This window comes from Drosophila montana, unplaced genomic scaffold (assembly GCF_035044405.1).
Source record: "Drosophila montana isolate Dmon_TW-CO22-7 unplaced genomic scaffold, ASM3504440v1 contig_1455_1, whole genome shotgun sequence".
Lineage (NCBI taxonomy): Eukaryota > Metazoa > Arthropoda > Insecta > Diptera > Drosophilidae > Drosophila > Drosophila montana.
In genome coordinates, this window is record NW_026996406.1 from 1,388,841 (window position 1) to 1,413,465 (window position 24,625).

The 24,625-nt window shown below is 42.5% G+C and overlaps 4 protein-coding genes across 15 annotated transcripts; 2 read left to right on the forward strand and 2 right to left on the reverse strand.

Annotated features, from left to right (window-relative positions):
- Window positions 1-2,197: 2,197 nt before the first annotated feature.
- Window positions 2,198-10,680, reverse strand: nwk (nervous wreck). 12 transcript variants are annotated; one of them, XM_064685779.1, is made up of 11 exons: window positions 10,630-10,680; window positions 10,317-10,546; window positions 9,727-10,254; window positions 7,924-8,812; window positions 7,698-7,866; window positions 7,209-7,628; window positions 7,083-7,145; window positions 5,071-5,096; window positions 3,991-4,099; window positions 3,778-3,915; window positions 2,198-3,675 (listed from the first exon to the last, which is right to left on the reverse strand). In XM_064685779.1, exons 1-11 carry the CDS (start codon window positions 10,648-10,650, stop codon window positions 3,236-3,238), a joined length of 3,033 nt encoding a protein of 1,010 aa, XP_064541849.1. In that variant the 5' UTR covers window positions 10,651-10,680; the 3' UTR covers window positions 2,198-3,235. The 12 variants fall into 12 exon arrangements, 10 of the variants coding, with proteins under 10 accessions (XP_064541849.1, XP_064541846.1, XP_064541841.1 ...); XM_064685776.1 differs by having other exon boundaries at window positions 3,778-4,099; XM_064685771.1 differs by having other exon boundaries at window positions 2,198-3,696; window positions 7,209-7,866.
- A 1,370-nt stretch (window positions 10,681-12,050) lies between these two features.
- Window positions 12,051-14,574, forward strand: Pdss2 (Decaprenyl diphosphate synthase subunit 2). The gene is made up of 3 exons (XM_064686627.1): window positions 12,051-12,775; window positions 13,242-13,431; window positions 13,502-14,574. Exons 1-3 carry the CDS (start codon window positions 12,441-12,443, stop codon window positions 14,306-14,308), a joined length of 1,332 nt encoding a protein of 443 aa, XP_064542697.1. The 5' UTR covers window positions 12,051-12,440; the 3' UTR covers window positions 14,309-14,574.
- LOC135431479 (methyltransferase-like protein 22) lies at window positions 14,497-16,057 on the reverse strand. The gene has a single exon (XM_064686638.1). It carries the CDS (start codon window positions 15,927-15,929, stop codon window positions 15,096-15,098), a length of 834 nt encoding a protein of 277 aa, XP_064542708.1. The 5' UTR covers window positions 15,930-16,057; the 3' UTR covers window positions 14,497-15,095.
- A 460-nt stretch (window positions 16,058-16,517) lies between these two features.
- On the forward strand, window positions 16,518-22,714 carry fmt (phosphatase 6 regulatory subunit 1-like protein fmt). Its single transcript, XM_064685627.1, has 10 exons — window positions 16,518-17,003; window positions 17,091-17,290; window positions 17,418-17,742; window positions 18,240-18,553; window positions 18,621-18,759; window positions 19,176-19,294; window positions 19,367-19,949; window positions 20,255-20,319; window positions 20,395-21,543; window positions 22,386-22,714. The coding sequence occupies exons 1-10, from the start codon at window positions 16,944-16,946 to the stop codon at window positions 22,549-22,551; spliced, it is 3,120 nt and encodes a 1,039-aa protein (XP_064541697.1). The 5' UTR covers window positions 16,518-16,943; the 3' UTR covers window positions 22,552-22,714.
- The last annotated feature ends 1,911 nt before the right edge of the window (window positions 22,715-24,625 follow it).

The following is a 24,625-nucleotide window of genomic DNA, read 5'->3' on the forward strand; positions in this document are numbered from 1 at the left end:
TATACTTCAAATTACAATTTATCAGATGGTTTCAGGGTATAGGAAAAGTCAAATCCTTTGCACAACTCGCTGCAAATTCCGCCAGCTGCAAACTTGCATTTTCCACAGCATATTCCTTTTCGAGGCATTACCTAAACAGCTCTCTCTCTCTCTCTCTCAGACAACCATTGACAGCTGTCTATAATTTTTGTTTTTTATCCGTCCATTAAAGAAGTTCCTAATTGCAATAAATGAAGATTTGTTATTGATTATCACCAGCACATGTCAGCAGCCAGCGAGAAATCACACAACAACTCCCACGGAGCAGTCAATTCTTGAACATCATTTTCATTTTTTTGTAAATCAATTGATTTTCCTTATAACTCATTTATTTCTCACTGACACAGCTCGACCTCTTGTCAATTATATTTTCAAAAAGTCTCTCGCTTCCGCTCATCAGTTTTTCACTTCAATCACAAACTCTGCACATTTCCGTTGCTCAAAATAATCAAACCCAGTATAAATACCCCGAAATATTAGATAAGCAGGAAGCATTATGTAACTGTTTGAAAACGGCATAAAACCAAAAAACAAAACAAAAGTAATAATAATAAACAAAATAAAAACAAATTAATTTAAAACGTAATGCGTATGTAATGATTGATCACTGATCACAAATTTTGACTGTGTTAATTTCGTTATATATAAAAACAAAAAAACTAAAAACAAACCAAAAAAAAAAAAAAAGGAATAAAAAATATAATGAAATATCTATAGCGTATAACAAATAAATACACACATAACAAACACGCAATAAATGTTACAGAAAGAACAAAAACAAGAACAAGAACAAGAACAAGAAAACAAAAACAAAAAACGAACCTATAAAATTAAGTTGAATGCTAAAATGAAATGCGTCAAGTAAAGACAATGGGGCAACATCCAAACCAAGCAAAAAGATAATTATTATAATATTGCAAATGAAGCGAATACGAATAAAGATATGGAAAAAACATAACATTTCAATTTGTTTTCCTTATGTGCTACCCAATGTCCAAAGTGTTCTTTGTGGAACTTATAAGAGAACTTTATAGATTCAAAGGTTTACCTTCTTATTAGGCCCCATAACTCGGACAAATCTCATCTGATTCGCCCGAGGTTTGGCTTTTTGTTCATGGTTTGGCATCTAGATCAATTTCGCATATAAATCTGTCAACATTATATTTGGTCGAAATTCATGTGGAAAGGATACCCTCACATATCCTATATAGACATAGTTTTAAATTTCCCACCCCCATAACTCGGTCAAAACTCCATCGATTTTCACGAGGTTTTGGTCTTTGTTAATGGTTTGACCCTTAGATTAATTTGACATTTTATTCTGGGAACCTAATTTTTGGTCGAAATTCATGTGAGATTGGTACCCTCAAATATCCCATATAAGCATAGGTCGAAATTTCCCACCCCCAAAACTCGGTCAAATCTTAACCGATTTTCATAAGGTCTGGCTTTTTGTTCATGGTTTGGCCTCTAGATCCATTCTGCATCTAAATCTGGCAACATTAATTTTGCACGAAATTCATGTGAAAATGGTACACTCAAATATCCTATCTGGACATGGGTCAAAATGTCCCACCCCCATAACTCGGTAAAATTTCATCCGATTTTCACACGGCTTGGCTTTTTGTTCATGGTTTGACCTCTAGATCAATTTTCCATCTAAATATGGCAACATTATTTTTGGTCGAAATTTATGTGAAAATGTTATCCTCAAATATCCTATATAGACATGGGTCAAAATGTCCCAACTCCATAACTTGGTCAAATCTCATCAGATTTTTACACGGCTTGGCTTTTTGTTCATGGTTTGGCCTCTAGATCAATTCTGCATCTAAATATGGCAACATTATTTTTTGTCGATATTCATGTGAAAATGGTACCCTCAAATATCCTATCTGGACATGGGTCAAAATGTCCCACCCCCATAACTCGGCCAAATTTCATCCGATTTTCACCGGGCTTGGCTCTTTGGTCATGGTTTGGCCTCTTAATTAATTTGGCATCTAAATCTGTCAATATGTTGCTTGGTCAAACTTTATCTAAAAATGGTACCCAAGTATCCTATATACCCATAGGTCGAATTTATACCTATCAACAATTTCTTTTTATATTTAAATTCTTCACCTATTCCACCGAGTTGCTGGAAAGCAAAGTCCAGTTGTTTACTGTTTTGAAATATTTATTTATTTATTAATCGTTTAAACAGAAGTTTTAGCTTATGACGCGAACTTTGCCTCATCGGAAATTAACATACAATACATTGCGGTAAATTTCAATAATTTGATTTATATCATATTTATATTTAATTGAACCCAAAGAGAGCTCTTCATACGTTAATCAGTGATTTATGCTTTGAGTATTTTAACTAGACGATTCGCAAAAATTTCAATAGGCATTTCAGGTATAATCGAAACAAGTCAATTGAACTAAATTAAACTAATTTGAGTAGACTTTTAATAACATTGTACAACGATATACATAAAGAAGACATACATATATTTATATATACATATATATATATATATGTATTTGAAGCAAACTAGCTGAAAAGAAATTTTCTACGGTATGCACAATTCCTAGTGCTAACAATGAGTATATTTAATTAATATTATTACAATTACTTTTTCTTTTGCAACAGAACATTAATATTTGACTATGAGTTGAAATTTTGGCTGGTATTCGTACTGTTAATCAAGCGCAATTAAATTATACACATATATATATATATATGTTATATTTTTAACTAGAATACGTATTAATATGTAGTTGACTTAGATATATACACATACATATATAAATACATATATATATATATATATTATTGCTCGATTATAAGCTGATATTCGAAGATCCGTTTCAGAGACTGAGAGAACTACAACGACCGCATCGAGAGGAGGTTACTTTTACTATGTGGGCCTCCGATCTGGTCTGGCTTGAGTTTATTGAGCTGTATCGTTGTCTTAGATTATGTTTCGTCAAATTGTGTTTATTGTTTAGTCGCAGCCTGTCTGTGAGAGTATATGTGCTTGTCGTTAATTGAATACAGTGTGTGGTTCTCATTCTGAGCCGAACGGGTTTTTAGTCTCTATATAGAACGGTTATCGTGCTCAATGTTTGTTGTGTGTGTGCCTAAAATATAACGAACAACATTTAAGTAGAGCCTGGCTGTTGCCTTTAGGGAGTTGGCATTAGCTGTCTAGGCATTCGACTCTTTCAGATTCTCCAAGCGTGCCAATTGATTTGAGTCCAGTTCCTCGGGTATGCTGGCCCGTCCGCCGACCACCTGCTTGGGCGCCTCAATCACATCCTCGGCCGGTGCCTCACAATTCATGTCCAAGCTGCTCGACTGACCTCCGCCCCCGCCACCACCGCCTCCGGCTGCAGCTCCAGCTCCAGTTCCGGCTCCAGCTTCAGCTGCAGCTCCGCTGGCAGCAAATGCATCATCGAAATTAGCATCGAAATTGGCCTCGAAGTCGGCCTCAAATCCAGTGCTGCCGCCTTCAGCAGCAGCTGCTCCAACAGCCTGGACAGCGCCAGTTGCGGATTTCTCAATAAACGGATCCTCCGGCTCCTGCAGGACGGGCACATCGGCCGCGGTCGTATCGCTGCCGCCATCCAGGAAAGACTGTTCATCCTCTGCATGACAGGATGGATATTCTGTCAGTGTTATGGTTACATTGGAAACCAATTGAACACCACCGACCCCAACAACATCATCATCGCCAACACCAATATTACCTTCTTTGGCAGCGGACGCTGCCGGCGGCGGCGGCTGCTTCTGGGCCGCAACTTTGGCCTTCGGCTTCGGCACAATATCGGGCTTTTTATCCAACACCGGTTTCTGTTCCTTCGCTTGCTGTGAATTGTCCCTTTCTCCTACTGGTGGGAAAGATTTATCGGCACCGTCTTCAACCATTGGGGTTGCAGCGGTAACAATTATTTGTGCCATACCTAAATTCAAACTATTCGCTGTGGCCGTCGCCGTTGCGCCCTCAACCGGCTTGGTTAACTGCGGTGGCGGCAACGACGGCGGCGGCTTCTCATCGTCACTGAAATCGTCCTGCAATAGACAAAATGTCAATTAGTTTCCACAAATTTACTTAATTTTTTAGTTAGTTTATTTATATTCATGACTTGTGCGTGTTGCCCGGCCTTGCCGGACTCTGGGCATATTTAAGAGTACCCATTCCACCCTGAAATCCACATCCCAAGTTATATCTTACATACATACATCGAATTAAGAATCAAAACATGGAATCTACATTTTTCACCGACTTTATTTCCATTTTGTGAAGCTTAAAACCCAAAAATAGGGTCTCGCATTTTTCAACAAGAGGCGTGGTTTGGCAAAAGGTGTGAAAGACGTATGGAATACATTTTCACAAAGATCAAAGATTCAAAAATTCGGTTGGTAATCATAAAAGTTGCCTACAACCGTTTTAAGCTTATTTTCCACTATTGCGGGTGAAATTTATTAAATCGCCGTAATACGGGCTCATTAAATGTTTACGTAGAGCTCCTAAGTGAATTCAAATCCGATCGGACGGTCTATATTTTATATCTAAGTAGGATAGAAATTGCAAAATACAAGCTTAAATAAAAAGACCCTTGGAAATGGGCTTGAATCCGCAACTTCAACCAACAAATCGTTGACGCCCATTTCCACCAATCTCAAGTGGATTTTCCGAAATGTGTGAAAAAATCCAATGAGTGAGTTGACAAAAAGACAGTTGGAATTGACATTGAAGCCGTTCGGACAGTAAGCAAAAAAGTAGCATGCAACCATTTGACGAATTTATTCCACGAATTTTTCACACATTCTGGTGGAATTTTGAAAAACCGCGCTATTATCTTTCGCTTTAATCAAATAAAAAAACAATAATTAAAAATTCGTCGTGTGTTCTCAGTCAGGCTCTCTGTCCGTCTGTGAATCAATCAGTCCGTCCGTCGGTCAATATGTCAGTCAATCAGTTACGATAAAAAGTATTATACATATAAATATTTTGGAGTAGGGTATTTAAATGTAATTACCTCCATGCCAGGCTCTTGTATAAGCACTGAGTTAGCATTAAATATAAAGAGAAAAAACTTGATTTAGTCGATTCAATTGGGACTTGGTTTTTAAATCATAAATTCGCATTTTTAAGAACCCTTTATCAAGTGAGTGAGAGCGGTGAAATCTCAATTAAATATTGGAAGACTCGATTAAGGGAACAAGATCTTTAACTTGGAAAACATCCAACAGCTAGACATATTTGTACACAAAGGGTTCGGTAATTAATTAAAAAGGATTATAAATTATATAAGACAAACAAAATATTGTATATATTTACATTTATTCATACGTTCGAGGAAATGGGGTTTCGACTGGGGCGCATGCACATGCTATATGTATCAGATAAAAGATCTAAAAAATACATATATGAATAGCACTTGGGGGTCAAAAATAGGCAGCTTTTTGAGCTGAAGAGGTTTATCAAATGTACAAAGCTTTGTAACTTTAAAGCAAGAAAGGAGAATAATACATATAGAAGAGCCAGAAAAGGTACTGAAGCATTACTGGGTATCTGCTAGTCGTTTACACTCGACTAGAGCAGGTTTATTTGTTTTATTTAACTTTACTGAACTACATTTGGGACACATTAAACATTAGTTTTATTACAGGGTATTCACAGAGGCTGATAACCGTTTTATTTGCTAACTTTTTGGAAGAACTCTGAACTTTTCCAATATTTTTTGCGTATAAAAGTTAGCAAAAGCTAGCAAGCAGCACTATTGCATACCCTATATTAAACAATCTACGAATATTAAAAAAGTTCTGAAGATAGTTTTACGAAAATAGCCATAAATATCGACTGCAATTTCAGAATAAGATATCAAGAGCATATATGTACACACATTTTAAGAAAGCGCAAACAGCACACTTAAGGGTTAAGGTTAAGAACCATTTAAATATGAAACATTGGACACGAAAAGTTTCTTACACGGAGCGAAAGGCAAGTTGTACACAGCAATAAAAAAAAGATAGTTACCAAATTGTGACAAATTGTGAAAAATACCAATTGGTTAAAAAATGGTGCCAAAAATACACACAAATTACTACGAACAAACAAAAACAATCTTGAAAACGAGAAGGTATCAAAAACAAAATAAAAAAAAAAACAAATACAAAAATTTCAGAATCGTAGAGATCGTAATTAGTAGCATAGCAGGAAACACCAACACACGAGGAGACACGTTGTAAAGCAGCCTAAAGAACACTGTAAAGAATTTTAGTTTTTAGTTCTTAGCTTCTGGTCTTGCTTAGGACACGTTAAACAATATTTAAGTTTTTTCGTTCGATTAAGAGATAGCACATTAAACGGGGTGTGTTTAGAAATAGAGCCCTGCATCGGTTAAATTATTTGCATAAAACTCGGATACTCGAACGATTTAAACAAAAACCAACAGATTCGAGCTTTCGCGAAACACGAAGTCAGTCATACAAACGAAGTTCGAGCTACTCGATGTTGCAACACGTTCGAGTTCGAACACAACCAAACGAATCGAACTTAGAGCGAACGCGATGCAACCGAATTTTCAATCGACTCGAGCGACTCAATTGGTTGTCAACAACTCGAAGAGCTCGAGACGAACAATTTCAAGTCTTGACTCGCTCGATCTAGAGAATTGTTTGAGTATCCGACGCGGATTAAGGTTGACTCAATGCTGGGCTCTAGTTTGAAGAATAGTTACAGTGACGGTGTGGAGTAGATCTGTAGGTTTTGGTAGAGGTGGTTGGTTGTGGTTGTGGTGGTGGTATTGGTAGTTAGTGGTGGTTAGTAGTTGGACGAGCTGCACTTGAAGATTATGTTTGGGTACCTCTAGAGAATATATAGAAGCAGGTATAAGAGTACTTTCGAGTTTTTGGTGAAACATGAAACAAATACATAAAAGATGGTTTGTTCTATAGAGATCAATGTGGCGTGTGTTTATATAAATATGTAAAAAGAGAGAGAAACAGAGAAGAGACTAAAGTGTGTCTAGATGGCCAGGACAATTACCTGGCGGAGGCATGCTGGGCACTGCAGCTCCATTGGGTATATAGCCGCTGTCCCGATCCTCATCTGCAGCGAAGACAGGAGAGATTTGTTGACTAGTTATTTGGGTCGCACTTTGTGGCAACTCACCTGCCGTATCCTGTGATCCGAACATATCCTCCGTTATGTCCGTCAGCTCGTGCGCGTACTCTGCCGGCAGAGCTGGCGCCGGCGGCAATGCAAAACTGGGCGCTGCTGTCGGCGGCGGCGACTCGTCGTCGACGCCCTCGCTCAGCGGTTCGCCCATTTCGTCGCACTCCTCGACAACCAGCGATGGAAAATTGCCAAATTTGCCATCCAGTTCGCCCTCCCACCAGCCGTCGTCGACGCCGTGCGCGGTCTTGGTAATTATCTTGATCTTGTCGCCCTCCTCGAAGGTGAGCTCATCCTCGGCGGTGGCATCGTAATCGTAGAGCGCAATGCACCATTCGATGTCCGATTTGAGGCGCTTTTGTGGCGCCATTATGACCGATACCTGATCGGGCGATTGCATTGAGTCGACGGTCTGATCTTCATTGTCAACCGTATAATCGACAGATGAGAATGAGATTTGTGAGCGCAATTGATTGCCTGAACTACCATTAAAGGCGCTACCGGCCGCGTCCTGCTCAATGTCCAGATAATTGTGCGGCACGTAGCCCTCCTCGCCCCGATAATTGCGCGCCCGCAGCCAGCCATCCCCATCTCCTTCCCCGACCACCTCCAGCTGCTCGTTCTCAACAATTGTGAGCTCGTCGGGATTTTGGGCCTAAGATCGAGATACTCCATTAGTAAACCCCATTAAGATCTAGTCTGTCCCACTCACCGTGTAGCTGTAGAGCGCGGTGCACTTGAAGATGGCCTCCTTGGGCTCGGGCACAATGGGATCGTCCTTGTCGTCGTCGGCCTCCTCCCAATTGACCTCGGTCGGATCGTCCCAGCCGCCTGCATTGCCGGCGTTCAACTTTTGCGCCGGTGCCGCAACGCTTGGCTGTGCCCTTTCCTGCTCCTCGGGCTCCTCGTCGCTGTCACTGAAGGTGCGATCCCGCGAGAACGTCTGCTGTTGCTCCGGCTTGCTGGGCTTGGCTACGGTAACGGCCGTGGCACCAGCTGCCTCCTCCTTGTCGCTGTCGTAGAACGAGTCGGAGCTGGGATTCTCGCCCTGGCCGGAGGCATCGGTGCGCATGGATATGGAGCTGGCCGAGCGTGTTAGCTCCTGGACGCCCATGATTTCCGCCTCCTGTACCCATTCGTCCACATTGATGCCGCCGTCGCGCAGACACTGGAGGCACGCCTCCGCCTTGGCCTTTTCCGTTTCGGAGCGACGTATCTGATCGCGGAACTCATCGATTTTCGTATCCAGATCTGGTCCATTCGGATCGTTGGGATCGGTACGCTGGCCGGCATCCCGCAGCGATTGACACAGCGCCAACTTCTTGGCATGCTCGCGTATCGAGGCATTCTCCTTGACCACACGACCCGCCAGATTCTTGGCCTCCTTGGTCAGCGTCTCGGCAGCCGAGTCGTGCTCGGCGGTCACCTTCCGCACCGGATCATTATCGCATGCCTCAAAGTCGTACTGGATGTGCTGCTTCAGCACCGGGTAGAACAGATAGCAGCACTGCAGATTGTACTCCCTGGTCAGCTGCTGTGCCTGGTCGCGTATCTTGCCAAAGCTATTCTGCGTCGCCGAGCAGGTTAGCAGCTCCGTGCGCCTGTAAAAGACAACATATGATATCATATATTATAAGATATATGCTGGGAAGGGTCTATGAAAGGTCAAACAATTTTGGGTGACTCGAATCCTTTGAAAATGGATTTAAAGGGGCATATTGTCCATATTGGTCCGTCTCTCTGTCTGTCCGACCGTCCCTCTGTCCTTCTTATATGAGCTAATCGATCTCAGAGTCTACAAAAGCTAGACACTTGAAATTTTAAGTTTAGCTCCTCCTTTTGTCGAACCATATCAAGTTGATTTGAAATGATCAATAACTTGCCCTGTTTCTATGAAATCGATAAGAATCGTTATCGAAATCCTGTTTTCTTAGCATATCTCGGCCATTCTAAGAGCTAGACAAACCTAATTTGGTATGCAAATTCTCCTAGGGAATACACAGATTTAGAGCCTGTCACTTTTAGGAAACCTCCTCTATTTCCCCTTATATTAAAAAGAAGAAGAACTTTTGGAGTTATAGCCTTGGACTTTGGTATTTATACACACTTGTATGCCATAATTATGCCCTGAATATTTCATAAGGATCGGAGAATTAAGACCCAAGTTCTCTTAGTGGGGGGATAGGGAAAGAAGCATAGCCAAGGTGTTAACTGGACATATTTTTGTGTGTGCATCTATAGAAGTTAACTTTGTTTTTGTAATGACGCTGGGTTCAAGGTTCACTCTTGTTTTCCTTCATTTTCCGAGTAGGTACACCCCTCTCTCAGGTCAACCCTCTTTGACCGAAAGTGGACACTAATTTTTTGGTCTCTGAGCGGAATCAAGAAATTTTGAACGATTTTAAATATTATGAATGAATGTCATTTGCTTTTGCTTTTTTTTGCCTTTGGAGCTGACAACTCAGTAGGGGGAAAACCTTTCCAATTCCTAACCATAGATAAAACCCGGGCTTACCCCATTAGCATCAGATACTCGGCGACCCGCTCGAAGACGTAGTTCTCCATGGTGGTCATTGTTGTCTGCAAATCGACGGTAAAATAGCGATTCTGATGGGCATTGGCAGCGGCCAGGCTCAAGATGTAGTCGTTGCGTGCTCCGGAGGATTTCTCCTCGAGCAGCTCCTTGCGCGATGTGACCCGGGCGCTGTTCTTCTGCAGCGAGGTGATGGACTGAAAGAATGAGCCCTTCTTCTTCTTGAGCTTCTCCTCAATATCCTTGGCCTTGTCGCGGACATCGTGGGCGCAGTGCTCCTCATCAAAGTACGATTTCTTGGTCTTGTCCACATCGCCAACGCTCAAGTGCAGCTCCTTCTGCACGTTGACAATGCCCGCAAGCGAACGCTTGGCAATGGCCAGCTTGTAATCCCGCAGCACCTTCGACTCGTCGGCGATCTGTTGCTGGAACACCTCGATGGCCGCGAGGCGAGCGCGTGCCAGCTTCTCGTTCTCCTCCAAGACGGTGCGCCAAACACTCCACATGTTCCTTGGTAGAGTTCGGGAAAATTGGAAAAAGGTTTTTCCAGATCTGCCAATCGGTAAACTTACCAGCGCTCCTCCATGCCGTCCATTTTAATATCGGGTATATTGGGTATTTTCTTGTTGAGATACTGCGATGAGATCTTGAGCAGCGCCTCGCTATACGATTTCTCAATGGCGGATCGCTTGAGCGTGAACTGCCGGATGTCGTCCAGCAGATCGCACTCATGCTGGTTCTTTAGCTGCAACTTGGCCACCTGCTCCGTGTGCAAATTCTTCAGGAATTTCACATAGTTACCCTGGAATATGATACGATATGATATGATATGATATGATGATAGGAATATCTGTGGGGTTAGCTGGGGGACTGCTTGGGGTTTACCTTGCGCGGCGGCGGCTGCATTCTGTTAGCTTTTGGCAACTAGCGCGGTTTATCAGAGAAGCAGAGCAGAGAAGCGTTTGGTTCTAGTCGAGCTCCAATCAAATGGCCTTACATTACCTTAAGCAGCTGCAAGTGTATGATGTGAGGTGTTTGGAAACGGGATTAATGATATTGACCACAAAAAAACTTATGTAATAGAAGCGTTTAAACTTTGGCAAGCCGAGCTAATGCAGCCTCTTAAGCACTTTTACATAATCGAGCAAATATGATTGGGGAAATTCATATGAAAATTTTCACTGGAGCAGCAGCCCTGGCCCTGGCTGTCCCCTGCTGATATCGATTTATGTTCAAGCAGAGCTTGTCTAATAATTTTTCCTCTCTCGCCTAGCACTACGATGTCTGGTTATTCTAGGGGCTAACACTTTTCTTGGACATGCTCTGGTTGTTTCGCTAACAAAATTCTGAATTTCAAACTGATTTCTTGGCCAATTAAAAAGCAAACTTTTCTTTTTTTTTCCACGTTTTTCTCACAAAAAACGCACTGTGTGCCTTGCGTACTTATCGATTTCGATTTTAATGCCGTTTTAACTGTTTTTCCACGCATACACCGTTAGCTGCTGCGCGGAGAGAGCGAATGACCGAGCGCGTGAGAGCGAGAGCTGTGTTATTTCTGGTTAAAACATTTTAAGGGTGTCTGCTTTGAACATAATTCAGGTTCATTCATGGCCTGCCAGAATGCTCGGCACATGCGCCAAGCCAAGTTTATTTGTATTATCCATAGCTGATAACGGTACCCTAACACTACTTGTAATACTCTAACGTCGTGGCATTTACATGGTTTTTCCAAACTAATGCACAACAATCAACAACAAAACTCGACAATGGCAAGACCTTTGCATACTGATAATGTGTGCTTCATTATCAACAAACCAAATATTGATAATATATTTTGGTATTCGAATATTGATAAGGTCAGCGGTCAAACTAAAAGTATGCAATGCTTTTTTATCGACTCTGCACGATTCTGAAGCCCAGTACGTTGAGTAGGCAAAACGCATGCCAAACTGCAACGATATCTAAAATCGATATTGAAATTCCGATGCTGTGCAGCTCCGTGCAGTGTTGCCAAATCAGCTGCTTTCTCTCATTTTCAAAATCTGATTTAGCATTTTTATTTGGCTATTTTGGAAAATACTTGAAAAGTGCATTAAGCACAGTTTAATTTATAATTGTTGACTATGTGGCAACTCGTTGACTTTTTTGTGTGCCAATTGCCAATTTTTGCTCAACCTATGTTAAGCTATTTTGAACTTAGTGCTCAGCTATTTTCTGGCAACGATAGTTGGCAGCACTGGTTCAGTGTCCCAGCGGGCAACGTGACTAAACTATCGTCACTATCGATATATCGATAGGCAACAGCTGTTTTGCGCGTTGGAATGCAATAAAACGAAAACAAATGAGCACAACGCAAATAATGGTCGGAGGAGCGGCGGCAGGTGTTAGCCATAAGCAAAACCCGTTTTCAAGTCAAGAGCAAACAAACAAAACGGTTTACAGGCGGCCAACTGTAAAAGTGGGCCGCCAGCGAAGAAGCCGCAGCAGCAGCAGCAACAGCAACAGCGCAGCAGACGTCGTCGCGACGTCAAGCCCGAGCAGCGACTGTGATTTCACTTTTCAACAGTTGGCGACCGAGCAGCAAGCAGCGAGCAGCGTTTAACGGACGAGAGACGGATTACCAAATTGCATTAGAGGCGCAGCTATTAAAGCCATTAAATTGTGCAATAAATCGAGTTAGAAATCGAGTACAGAAGATGCAAAGATTGATTATGCAACAGTTGATGCGGCACAGGATGCCGCAAGGCCACCTGTTGCGCCGCCGCAGCGAGCTCACCGCACCTGTGCTGCTCTCAACTTTCACCCAGCAGCAGCAGAAACGCTCTACGGCAACGTCAACGGTGAGCAGCAAGCAGGCAACGCCGCCGCCACGCCACGACTGGAATCGTGCCGTTAGCGAAGCGGAACGCATTGTCGGCTATCCCACATCCTTTCTCAGCCTGCGCTGGCTGCTCAGCGACGAGATCGCCAATGTGGCGCTGCACCTGCGCAAGCTGGTGGGCAGTGCGCATCCCCTAATGAAGACAGCCAAGTGAGTAGGCGCGGCAAATATAAGTGTGTGTGCAGTGTTGCCAAACGTCGAGCCTAAGTCAAATGTTAACAGGAGAGAACGGCAAGCCGAAGATTAAATACCCTTGTAAAAGGTTGACTTACGACCTTGCGAGACTTTGACGCACGACCTTGCAAATATGTGAGCAGAATAGTGAAGTGAAAAAATAATTAATATTGCAGCAGCAAGACGGTTGTTAAAGCTGAAGGACTCCTTTTACTGATCAAGAAAATATTTATAAACTGTATTCAATCGGAGACGTCGCAAATTTGATGACACACTTATAATACCCTCTACAAGTGTATACAAATAGCTAAATCAGTTAAAAGTTGGGCAGATTCTCAAATCTTTCCGGCTGCTGACAGCTGAAAATAGCTACATTTAGCTGGATTGGCAACACTGCATAAACTTCTGGTTACCCTTTGATTGATTCTCCTAATCTCAACAGGCATCTGCTGTACAATGGCAAGAACACGATGCAGGCCTGGGGTCTGATCGTGTTGCTGGTCTCCAAGGCAGCTGGACATGCGCCGAGCATACCGGATGTGGAGCAGGATAAAAGCGCTGGCGTCCTCCATTCGCAGCGCGCCCTCGCCGAGGTCACGGAAATGATACGCATCTCGCATCTGGTGCACAATGTGAGTACCAGCTAAGCAGCAGCAGCTTATGATCTCTCGCTTAATCAACTCGTCGATTGTTTATTCGTAGAGCGTGGTCAATTTGCAGTCGGGCACGCAGGCTGGCCAGGATGTTAGCACCTACGATGACATGTCGTTTGGCAATAAGATTGGCCTGCTCACCGGCGACTATCTGCTGGGCCATTCCAGCGCCGAGCTGGCGAATCTGCGCAATCAGGAGGTGGTCGAGCTGATCTCGTCGGCGGTGCGTGATTTTTCCGAATCGGAATTCATTGGCGAACGCGACGAGCAGAACAATCCGCTGCCCTTTAAGCCCGGCACATTCCAGCGTCCCTCGCTTACCGTGGGCGTGGACTTCAACGAGCACGACGTGATGACGCCCATGCCCATTGGCCAGGTGCTGGGCAATCCGGAGCAGGAATGGGAATGCCGCAACATACTCAATGCGGGCAGCCTGCTGGGCAAATCCTGCCAGGCCTCACTCAAGCTGGCCGGCCAGAGCGAGCAGATGCAGCGCCATGCGTATCGCTTTGGCAAGCATCTGGCGCTGGCCTGGCAGGCATGCCTCGATGCCGAAATCTTTCAGTGCCCCACACTGCCGCTGGATACGACCTTCAGTTTGGTCAGCGCGCCGGTGCTGTTCCATCTGGAGCACGATCCCAGCCTCTACGCACTGATCGAGCCGGGCAAAAAGTCCGTGGAACTGATCGACTATGTCCAAATACACAAGGCCGTCATAGCCGGACCGGCGCTGGCCAAGACCAAGGAGCTGCAGTGCAAGCACACGGCAGCTGCGCTCAGTGTGCTGCAGCATTTTCCGGCCACGGATGCACGCCAGGCGCTGGAGAACATCATTCTGGCCATGCAGGACTTGTGACGCACAGCGCACAAATGGCAGCACACGAACGGGTTCAGGGTAATAGCATAATGACATTAGCTTAAAGTGAACGTTAATCTTAGGATTAAGCTGGGCAGACAGTACAACAAGACAAAGACAAACCCAGCTCCGACTTGGGTTTAGTTTCTAATACTATGTGGGAATTTAAGTGATGCATAGGGTGCAAATTGTTTAACATTATTAAATATTTATATTTATTGCATCCTCTTTACACAACTAATAAATCTAACAATTTTTATTTATAAGTTTGAGGGCTGACGATTTAAAGCTTCATTTTTTTTTACTGGAGTTGAGCGCGTGTCGTGTTCTCTTTAGGGACACGAACAAGCACGACTTTAAGTATCATAATAGAGATATTATATATTTATAAAAGCTAATGAAAATTATATAAAATTTCCATTTGGGATCTATAGTTCCATAGACAGCTATATGATATGGCGACCCGATCATGCAGACCTTTAAGATAGACCTACTTAGTATACTTTCTTTATACCCTTTACGAGTTCGTAGATATATGTATTTTATCGTGAGCAAAAGTAATCTAAAAGTCGTGCGTGTCTTTTTCGAGTTCGTGTCATGTAAACTCGTTCCCATCTCTATATTCTATTCATATTTCCGATAGTGCATGTTTTTTCGTGTTCGTGTCGTGTCAACTCGTGCCCATCTCTACCTTCAATTAATATTTGTTCGTGTTCGTGTTCGTGAATTGTCGCAAAATGCGACACGCGCCCAGCTCTACATGGAAACTGTACAAAAAGGACTTTAATCAGCGGCAGGTTATGCGCATCAGGATCAGCTGCGGGCAACGCTCGTATTCGAAATACTGTGGAAAGTCGAGCGGGAGCTGCTCCATTAGCCACGGCTTGTGCGCCGTCTGCCTGAGAAAGTGCTCCCACATGGGCGCCACAGAGTCGCAGTCCTCCAGGGTGAAGACGTAACGCTTCTCCATGGCCACAAAGATGCACTTGGGCCTGCCCGACTGCTGGCCACGTGCAAAGATGTGCTCCATGACGGCCACAAAGGCATCGGTCAGCGTATCCTCATAGATGACATCCGCTGCCATTATCACATCGCTGGCATCAATGGCGGCGAGGAGCTCAGGGCTCAGCTTGGACTTGGATGCCAGGAAGTCATACTCGAGCACCGCCACCTGGCCACGGAGCAGCTGGGCATTGCGCTGGACATTGCTCCGCATTAGCTGCAGTATGCTGCCGAGATTCACATCCGTGCAGTAGACCTGCCCGCCGTTGTGCATGGCGGCCGCAATGCTGGTGAGTCCCACGCCTGCGCCCAGCTCCATGAGCGTCTTGCTGGCCAGCTCTTCACGCTGATGGAACACATAATCAGCCAGCAGCAGCGCACCGCGCCACACCTGCAGCCCCACCAATTTCAGCTCGGTGGCATCGGAATGCTCAAGTTCAATGGTGCCGCGCCTGGGACGCTGCACCTCGAGGTCACCATCGTTGTCTACAGTTGCTTTGGCGTTGTCATTTCGTGCGCCAGGATAACGAAAACGGAATTTGGAGACAATGTGACCGTCTGCACTGCACTCTGTCTGATAGTTGGTCTCACTGTAGATTTCCGACTTGACCGTGTACATGGTGAGGGTGTTGTGCTACACATTTAACTAATAATTCGCCAGATTTGCTGGCAATTTGCCAAAATCGTAAATAAGCAAGCGACATTGACAATTTTTATGCTTGGGTTAGCGACGCTACATTAAATTAGAGCTGAGCAACATTGGCGTAACTGTGACTGCATGCAGAGAGTAACAGGTATACACAGTCTGTTATTAACAGTCACAGCTGTGAATATAACAGTCAGTGTGCAAGTATAACAGTCAGTAATTGAACTGTTGGCTTAAAGTTTTCTTAAATATCATTTTAGATAATACATATTAACATTGCTTAATATATAACATTAATATTTGGAAGTAACAAAAATGTTCACTACGACTGTTAAATCAGAATGCCACCAATCTCTACATTAAGTGTGGCCGAAACAGGTTAACGCGCATATACCAACAACTTGGCGCAAAACTACCAGCTTATAAACCCTTGCAGCCCTGACTTGTGAGCTATGATCTATGCACGATCAGGAACTATTTGTTGTGCACAATCCAAAGAATTTAAACAAAACTATCATTCAATTATGTGCTTTGAGTGAGCTGCCATTTTATATATATAAATTACAGCCTAAAGAAACATTTTTGCAACAGTCTGCTTACTATTAATTATCACGTTTATCACGCTTTGTTCGAACATCTAGCACATTATGTTAACTCAATAATGGCCTTGCTGCGTATAAACGCAGAAACTCTCGTTACTGCCATTTTGAGCATTACGTGACCATATTGAGTACAACAGTACCATTTTGAGTTTAACATTACACTTTGTACATTAGCGTGTCAACGCAATCTTTAGGTGGAAAAAATTATTACAAGTCGTTGTTATAAAGTGCAAAAATACGGCAGTGCTGTGCAGTGCAATTAGCTAAAAAGAAAGTTCAGTGCATCAAAACACAACACACAATTAAAAGCTAAACAAAGCAAGCGTGCTGCCCAATTCTTATCACCAAGCCCGAAAGTGTCACCGCCAAGACGTACGTGCGAAAAATGTTTTGGGACAAGGGTTATGCGCCCTCAGCCAACATAGAGGCGCTGCTGGAGAAGGAGGTGCGTACCGATCTCGGTTGTTGTTGTCTTTCTCTGTGTGCGTGTGTGTGTGTGTGTTTTTTCAATAAAAGTTTTGCAAATCTATAGAACTCCACGGTTGAGGAATTTCTGGACGAGGAGGATATACTGCAGGAATGCAAAACGCAAAAAAAGAACCTGGTTAACTATTTTACACGGCCCGAGGTAATTAGACGACTCGTCGAGCTAATCACAACGGAACCCGCGGAGGATCTGCCCATGGCGCAGCGTTTTCGCTATGCAAACATGTCATGTGAGATACTCACACTGTAAGTAACCCCCCCCCCCCCCCTACACGAGAGCCACAGCAGCTCATCCCACCCCACCCCACCACACTCCACCCACCCGTGCCCACATTTACTGATTTATTTTCGATTTATTTGGAATCCCATGCAGCGGCCTGCCGTCCCTAGATGAGAAACTGCTGTCGGATGCGGATACCCTGCAATTGCTGTATTCATATCTGGAAAAGGAACCACCGTTAAATCCATTGCTATCATCGTTTTTTAGTAAAACGTTTAGCATGCTTTTTACCAAAAAGCCTGAACAAGATTGGTTTTTGTATCAACACATGTGCCTACAACTTTTGGAGTATATTAAATTGCAGAAGAACTTTTTGGATTTCATTTGTAAACACTTCGACACACCGGTCATACCCGATCTAATAATGCAAATGATGAAGGACATCGATGGTGGTCAACTGAAGCGCAACCTATACGAAGTAACAACAAAAAAAACTTCTCTCTTCGGCAAGCCGAAGATGAAATACCCTTGAAGAATAGTTGTTTACCTTTGGACGGGTTTGTGAGGAGGCTTAAGGAGGATACGAAGGATATTTAAAAAAAAAACTAGATAGCTTTTCATACAGAAAGATTCGATCAATCGATGCAATGACAGCTTTATGATATAGTGTTCCGATCCGACTTGTTCCGACATATGATCCTCCTGCAACAGACGGACCTCAATTGTTATATCTACCTCGACTGTTGAAACTTGGAGCGGGAGATGCCTTCTTCTATGAATTCCACATTTCATTCCCAAATTATTAGACTTTCTACAAGGGTATAATTATACATTTTGTAATAATTGGGGCCTGTGCCGGATCAAGTTTTATTTTAACTGCAAATTAAAAGCACAGTTAAGGAACCGCAACTAGGCCAGCTGCTTGATAACTTTCTAAATATACCCGCCTAATAAATTTATTTTTGATTTTTCTAGTGGTTAACTGAAGATAAAATTGTTGAGAGACTGATTGCAATATTGCGTAATCCTCAAGAGACCGATAAACATGCAAATGTTGCGGACTTTTTCTGTGATCTTATCAACCAAGGTCGTCTTATGCGGCAAACCGAGCAGGAGAACGACTCGTTTGAGCCAGCGTTCGATGGCTCAAATCCCATATTGCGTACCATTGAATCCGCACAGACAATTGAAGCCTTGTTAAATGTGATTTTGGAACCAAACGCTCTAGAGAGCGCCATCTTATCAGGAATATCGGTTGTACTTACGCTTATCAAGCCCATTACATTCACGTGAGTCAGCCCAACTGCTACGCAATTATTCCCTAAATATAATCTCTTATCTCTTTGTTGTTTGCAGTGATGAGCCGAACTCGGATCGCCAGCGTTTACTGCAGAAACGTGAGCGCGAATTTCATCAGGAAGTGCAGGAGACTGTGATTACGGTTATAGCGCCACGCCTACAGGAATTTGTGCATGTGCTGAAGAATCCGCCCGCGGTGTGTTTGTTGTGACCCATTACCCAAAAACTAGAGCTCTGCATCGGTTACTTCATTTGCATCGACTGACTCGAGCCTTATCGAGCTATTCGAGCTAATTATTATTATTGTTATTTGATTCTTCAAAACCGATGAACAAAGTTCGAGCTGATCGAGACAGCGAGATGTTCGAGCTAAACGTGTTTGTGTTGTGCCAGACAATACATGTATGTACGATTAGTTCGAACGAATTCGTTCGACTCGGTTTCTTGTCTGCAACTCAAACAGATCGAGCCGCAACACAACTGACTCTTGACTCGCTCGATCGAAATAAGTGTTCGAGTATCCGAAACGCGTTTTGCTTGAATCGATGCAGGGCTCTATCCGAGGCTCCACAAAACACCTTTTAAACCCCATTCTCAAATATATGCTTGCAGAAACCGAGCCTGGAAACGACCGCGGCGGTGCTCTCGCCGCCATTTGGCAAGACGCGCCTTCAGGTTTGCCGCGTCTTCACCGCACTGCTGGAGACCAAGCACGAGACCATACAAAAGGCGTAAGTAAAAGCTGAGCTAAAAGCAACAGCATGCATCAATTGACACTAATCCTGTTCCCCTTCTGCCCGCAGCATCTGTGCCACAGACTACTTTGCTCTGCTGCTGGACTATTTCAAGGAGTACTGCTGGAATAACTTTCTGCATAGTGAGCTGGAGAAGGCATTGCATCTGGTGTTCTACAATGAGCTGTCGAATAACAACACCACCTCCACTGAGTGCACCGATATATTCCAGGATGATTACATATTCAACTGCCTGATGAAGGCCACGAATGATGCCTTGCGGACTGAGGTGGAAATGAAGAATGCCTTAAACGATGTAAAGCGTGCAGAAGGCGGCAAGGATAACCAGGCATCGGACATCGAATTCGAAGCTGCAGCAGCACAGCAGGAAGCAGCAGCAGCCGCAGCGGCTGAAAAGGTTGACGAAAGCGAGACTGAAGCAACAGCCAACACGCAGGAGAATCACATTGAGCACAATTCTGCTGATGATGAAGCTGTTGCTGTTGCTGTTGCTGACGCTGACGTTGCATCTGTTCCTGATGATAGCCAAGCAGTAGCGAATACGACGGCTGATGCAACGCAGCCAACGCTCAACGATCTGGACCAGACCAAAGCGCCAATCAACAACCCGCCCACAGAGATGCAAACCTATGTGAGTTGAGCGGTTCTCTAGCTTAGATCCCATTTTGATTGTATTCGATTTCTGGTTTATATAAGACCTGTAGCTCAGATTTGATTAGACGATTTTATTGTCGCTTCTTTGCCCGGGCGAAACTTAACCCATCGAATATTTGACTCCATTTCCACTAAGTAGGGGGGATTTGGCAAAAAGTGTGAAACGAATTTGAACAAGTATCTATAAATATAAGTTTCAGGCCTATTTCTTTCCACACATGAGGTTGCAATATCCCAGTTCTTTATTCTACTTATTCATTAATATTTGAACGATTATTACAGCTTATTGTCAATTGCCAACTGGTGTCCAAATTGGTCAATTACTGGCGGCACAATACAGAGGCGCAGTAAGTAGAAAGCAGCTGTCCAGAGAAATGCCCGGATTAACTCACATAACTATATTTACTCCCACACACATACAGATCCACCGAGAAGGGTCGACGACTGGGCTATATGGGGCATCTGATCAAAATCCTAAGACATATTACGAATTGTATATCAGAATCTGAACATATCGCTGCCCTGATTGCGTCTAGCTTTGGCAATGAGTCGGAGCTGCAGCTCTGGCAGTCGCTGATCGACGCCGAGGAGGGTGAATTTACGCTGGCGGTATCCCAGCAGAACAAGCTGCTGGCCAATTGCAATCCGCACGAGGAGAATGAGTATAATGCGGGCAACTCCAAGGATTTTCTGGGCGAGGCCAACACCTGGGACACTGGCGCGCTCTCGTACAGCAATGTTTGCTACAGCGATCTGGATAATACACTGCAGGACATTGTCTTTACCATGGACAATGAACAGAATCTGTTTCAGTTTGGGGGCAACATCGACGACGATGATGATGACGATGATGAGCAGCACGGCGGCAGCAGTGGCGATGGCCATGGCCATGGCCATGGTCATGGTCATGGCATGCTCACCAAGAATTCCACAACGCTCAACAATCTGGCCGCTGATCCCTGGGACATGGATGTACAATTCGCTGACATGACGGGCATCTCCGATGCGGATGACAATCTGGTCAATGCCGGCACCGCCAGCTGGGGCACCGAATTCACCAGCGACAATTTTGCCGATTTTGATGCACATTTCAGTAGCTTCGGCAGCGATCTGGGCTTGCCGACAACACAGCCGCCGGCAACGGATGCTGCAGCAGCACAGGCGCCCACTGAAGCGCCCACGAGCAACAGCATTGAGGAGCATCGAACTGAAATGAACGAGGACGATGTGTCCATGACTGCAGCAACAACAACAACAACCACAACAAACAATTCAACCACCAATGACGACGACCGGCAGGCAGAGTACGACAACAATGCCAACGTGGAGAAAGCATCCAGCGATAAGCAAAATGAGCTTAACGATGCCGAAACAGCTGGCACAACGGCTGCCACGGCAGCCACATCGATTGTGAGTCGACTGCAATCGGTGCTGCTCGATGGCGAGGAGGATTACGAGGACGACGAGGGCATGTGGACCAAGCCGTTGGGCGGCGGCAGCAGCAATCAGTCTGAATTGGCAACGGAACAACCCACACCCATAACGAATGGACCCAGCAAAATAACCGAATTGTAAGCACGGAAGTTGGAGGAATTTATTCCCTTTCTTCCATAAGTTCATATGCTTAACCCATTCAGAATGGGTAAAGTAAGAGTGTAAAGTGAACTATGCAGCTGGTAGATGTAGAAGTTTTCGTTACCAAACTCTATTTAAATTCTTGATAAGCATAGCTAAGTTAATTTAACCATGTAAATGTCTGACTATCTTTCAGAGAGTTCTCGCTTTTTTACCAAAGCACAAAGCAGGTTTCATTTTGCTCGATGAACGTTTCAGGAAATCTGTATTAATTTATGCTAATTAATATTAATTTGCAGTTTCGGTTTATTTTATAGTATGTATATCGCGAGAAAGGAAAGGTTCTCAGGTCATAAGTCCGAAATGTATGAAAGGTTTTCGTATATGATATCCCGTGATATCCCTTAATCCATAAATATTGATATGTAGTCTCAGTTTTATTGAGAATATTTCAAATTTAAATATTGTATGTAGGTTTTATGAATTTTTTTTAATTTAACGCAAAATATCGAATTTCAGATTCGCAGAGTTTTTTAGAGCCTAAAGTAACAGATTTAGGAAAGAGGATCTCTTCGTGCTTACACAGATTTCACAATTCGGCTGATTGTTTGTCTTTTGCAATATGGATCTCTGATTTCCATAAGTTTATGTAGAACCCATAAATTATGTTGGTAGTAGGTAAAACTATTTATTCCCAGCACTGCAATTGGAATCACATGCATCGGCTTAGACTGATGGCGACTGCAGCGTCCACTCCAGCTAGAACGAGCCAATCTGGACTTGTGGTCTATTCAAATGTTAAATATAAAATATTTATTCATTTTTGGTCTATTTGCAGCAATCATGCCAACGATAACAACAGCAGCAGCAGCGGCGCCGGCGAGGCACGCGACGACAGCAACATCACAGCTGGAACGGAGCAGTTGGTGGAGCAGCCAAAGAAGTCGGAGAGCATAGCTGCGGCTGCCTCAAAAGCTGCGGAGATTGCAACAACGACAACATAAATGTGCCGGCACACTGAACACCACACACCCCCCAAACACACACACACACACACCCAAAAACACACGCACATGCAGCCAGAGAAACGACGTCAGCAACTGCAATTTGTTAGCATACATAAAAAATGTGTCGAAAAGTTGTCAAACATAAAAAACAAGCCTTTGATTTGCTCTTTGAACATTTCTTATACATAATCATGCATACATATTTACATATATATATATATACATATACTACATGCTACTACTACAATACGTACATACTATATATATATATAGAACTGATGTACAAGCCTATATATATATATATATACAAACGATTTGTGTATTAGTAAAGCCCGAGCCCGCCCAATTCAAGAAAAAAAAAGAGAAAAAACGAAAAAAGAGAACTTAGTAAAAGAGAAATGAAAGATTGGAAAATATGTTGTTGATTCCTTCTACTACTCGCTCGTCGTATTGCCAATTTCCTATTTATTAAAATAAGCTGTAATTTCGTTTGTATAACTCGATTAGTTACCATATTCAATACTCTCTCAATGTGTTAAGACAACAAATGAGCATTACTTCAAGTAAAAACAATAAATTTGTTTGTTTTTTTTTTTTATCAGTTTGTTTTTAGCTTGTTTTGCAAGATGTACTATTATATATATGTTTATTGTTTGTATTACTTGGAGACTTGTATTAATTGTATGTATTTTGAAACAAAGCAAAACCAAATATTGAAATCTTTGCTACACACACACACACACACCACACACACCGCACACACTGCACACACATGCTGCAAGCACAAAATTTATGCAGGTGTATTAGTTATATATTATATACTATATGCCCTATGCCATTCTATTTGTTGTACCAATTTATAGTTTCACCAAAAAATGTATTCAACGTCGAAAGTACAAAACTGAGAACTACAAAAAAACGACAACAGCATTTGCCACACACACACATACACACACACACAGACACACACGAATACAACATATGTATAATACCCTGTATAATCTTTTTATATTTTTTAACTGGTATGTGCAAATCTAAGAAGACATTTTTAATATACTTATATATACATACATATATATATATATGTGTATTTAATATTATTATAATTTTTGCAGCTTTGTTGTTGTTGTTTCAAATTTTGTCGTTTGCGTAAAAATAAAAAAGAAAGCAACAAAAACAATTGAACAGAAAGAACAAAACCGAAATGATAAACAGATATGCCATCTTTTGCTTCCAAATAATTACATTATAATTATGTTTAAAAAAAAAATAAAAGAGAAAACAAATTACTTGAAAAGTAAAATTGATGTTTATTTCACACAATTACTAATAACAACAACAAAAAAACACATCACATGTTTAATTTAAATTAATTGTTATGCATAAAGTTTATATATATTAAATAAAATGATAAACCACTCGAAAGGTCGATAGTTGAGGACGCAACATATCAGCTCAACCGTACTATAAAGCCCAAAATCTTGGGATTTGGGATTTGAATAATAAAAAAAAAAAATTAAATAAAAATATAATTTAGTCGTAAGCATCAGCAACTTGTTTAACAACAAATAAAACGAGGCTTGGCATGATGAATGTATTGTACGATCTAACCAAAAAAAACAAACAAAAAAAAAAACCATACAAATGCTTGCACAAATTTCAAATCGCTTGCTTTTATTTTTGCAACAAATAAGAAAAGAAAAAAACGAATGAAAAATAAGTAAAACATAGAAAATGTTTAAACTATCTCTGATGTAAACTGTGATAATTAAATGAAGTTGCAGGGTATTTGATAAAAAAAAAAAAAAATTAAAAACGAAAAAAAGATTAACAGATTTAAGTTCAACAAATTGTGAATTGTAACCTAACCAAGTAAAACCCATTTTGTTGGCCTTTACACACACACACACACACACACACACACACGCATACACGCACATCATTTCTTATACAAAAACAAACAAAAATTAACCACAAATCCATTTAAATGAACTAAAACAAACAGCAATAAGAGTACAGCAATAATGTCCCATTAATGAAGTCTATTATAATGATGTCTAGGAACCGCATT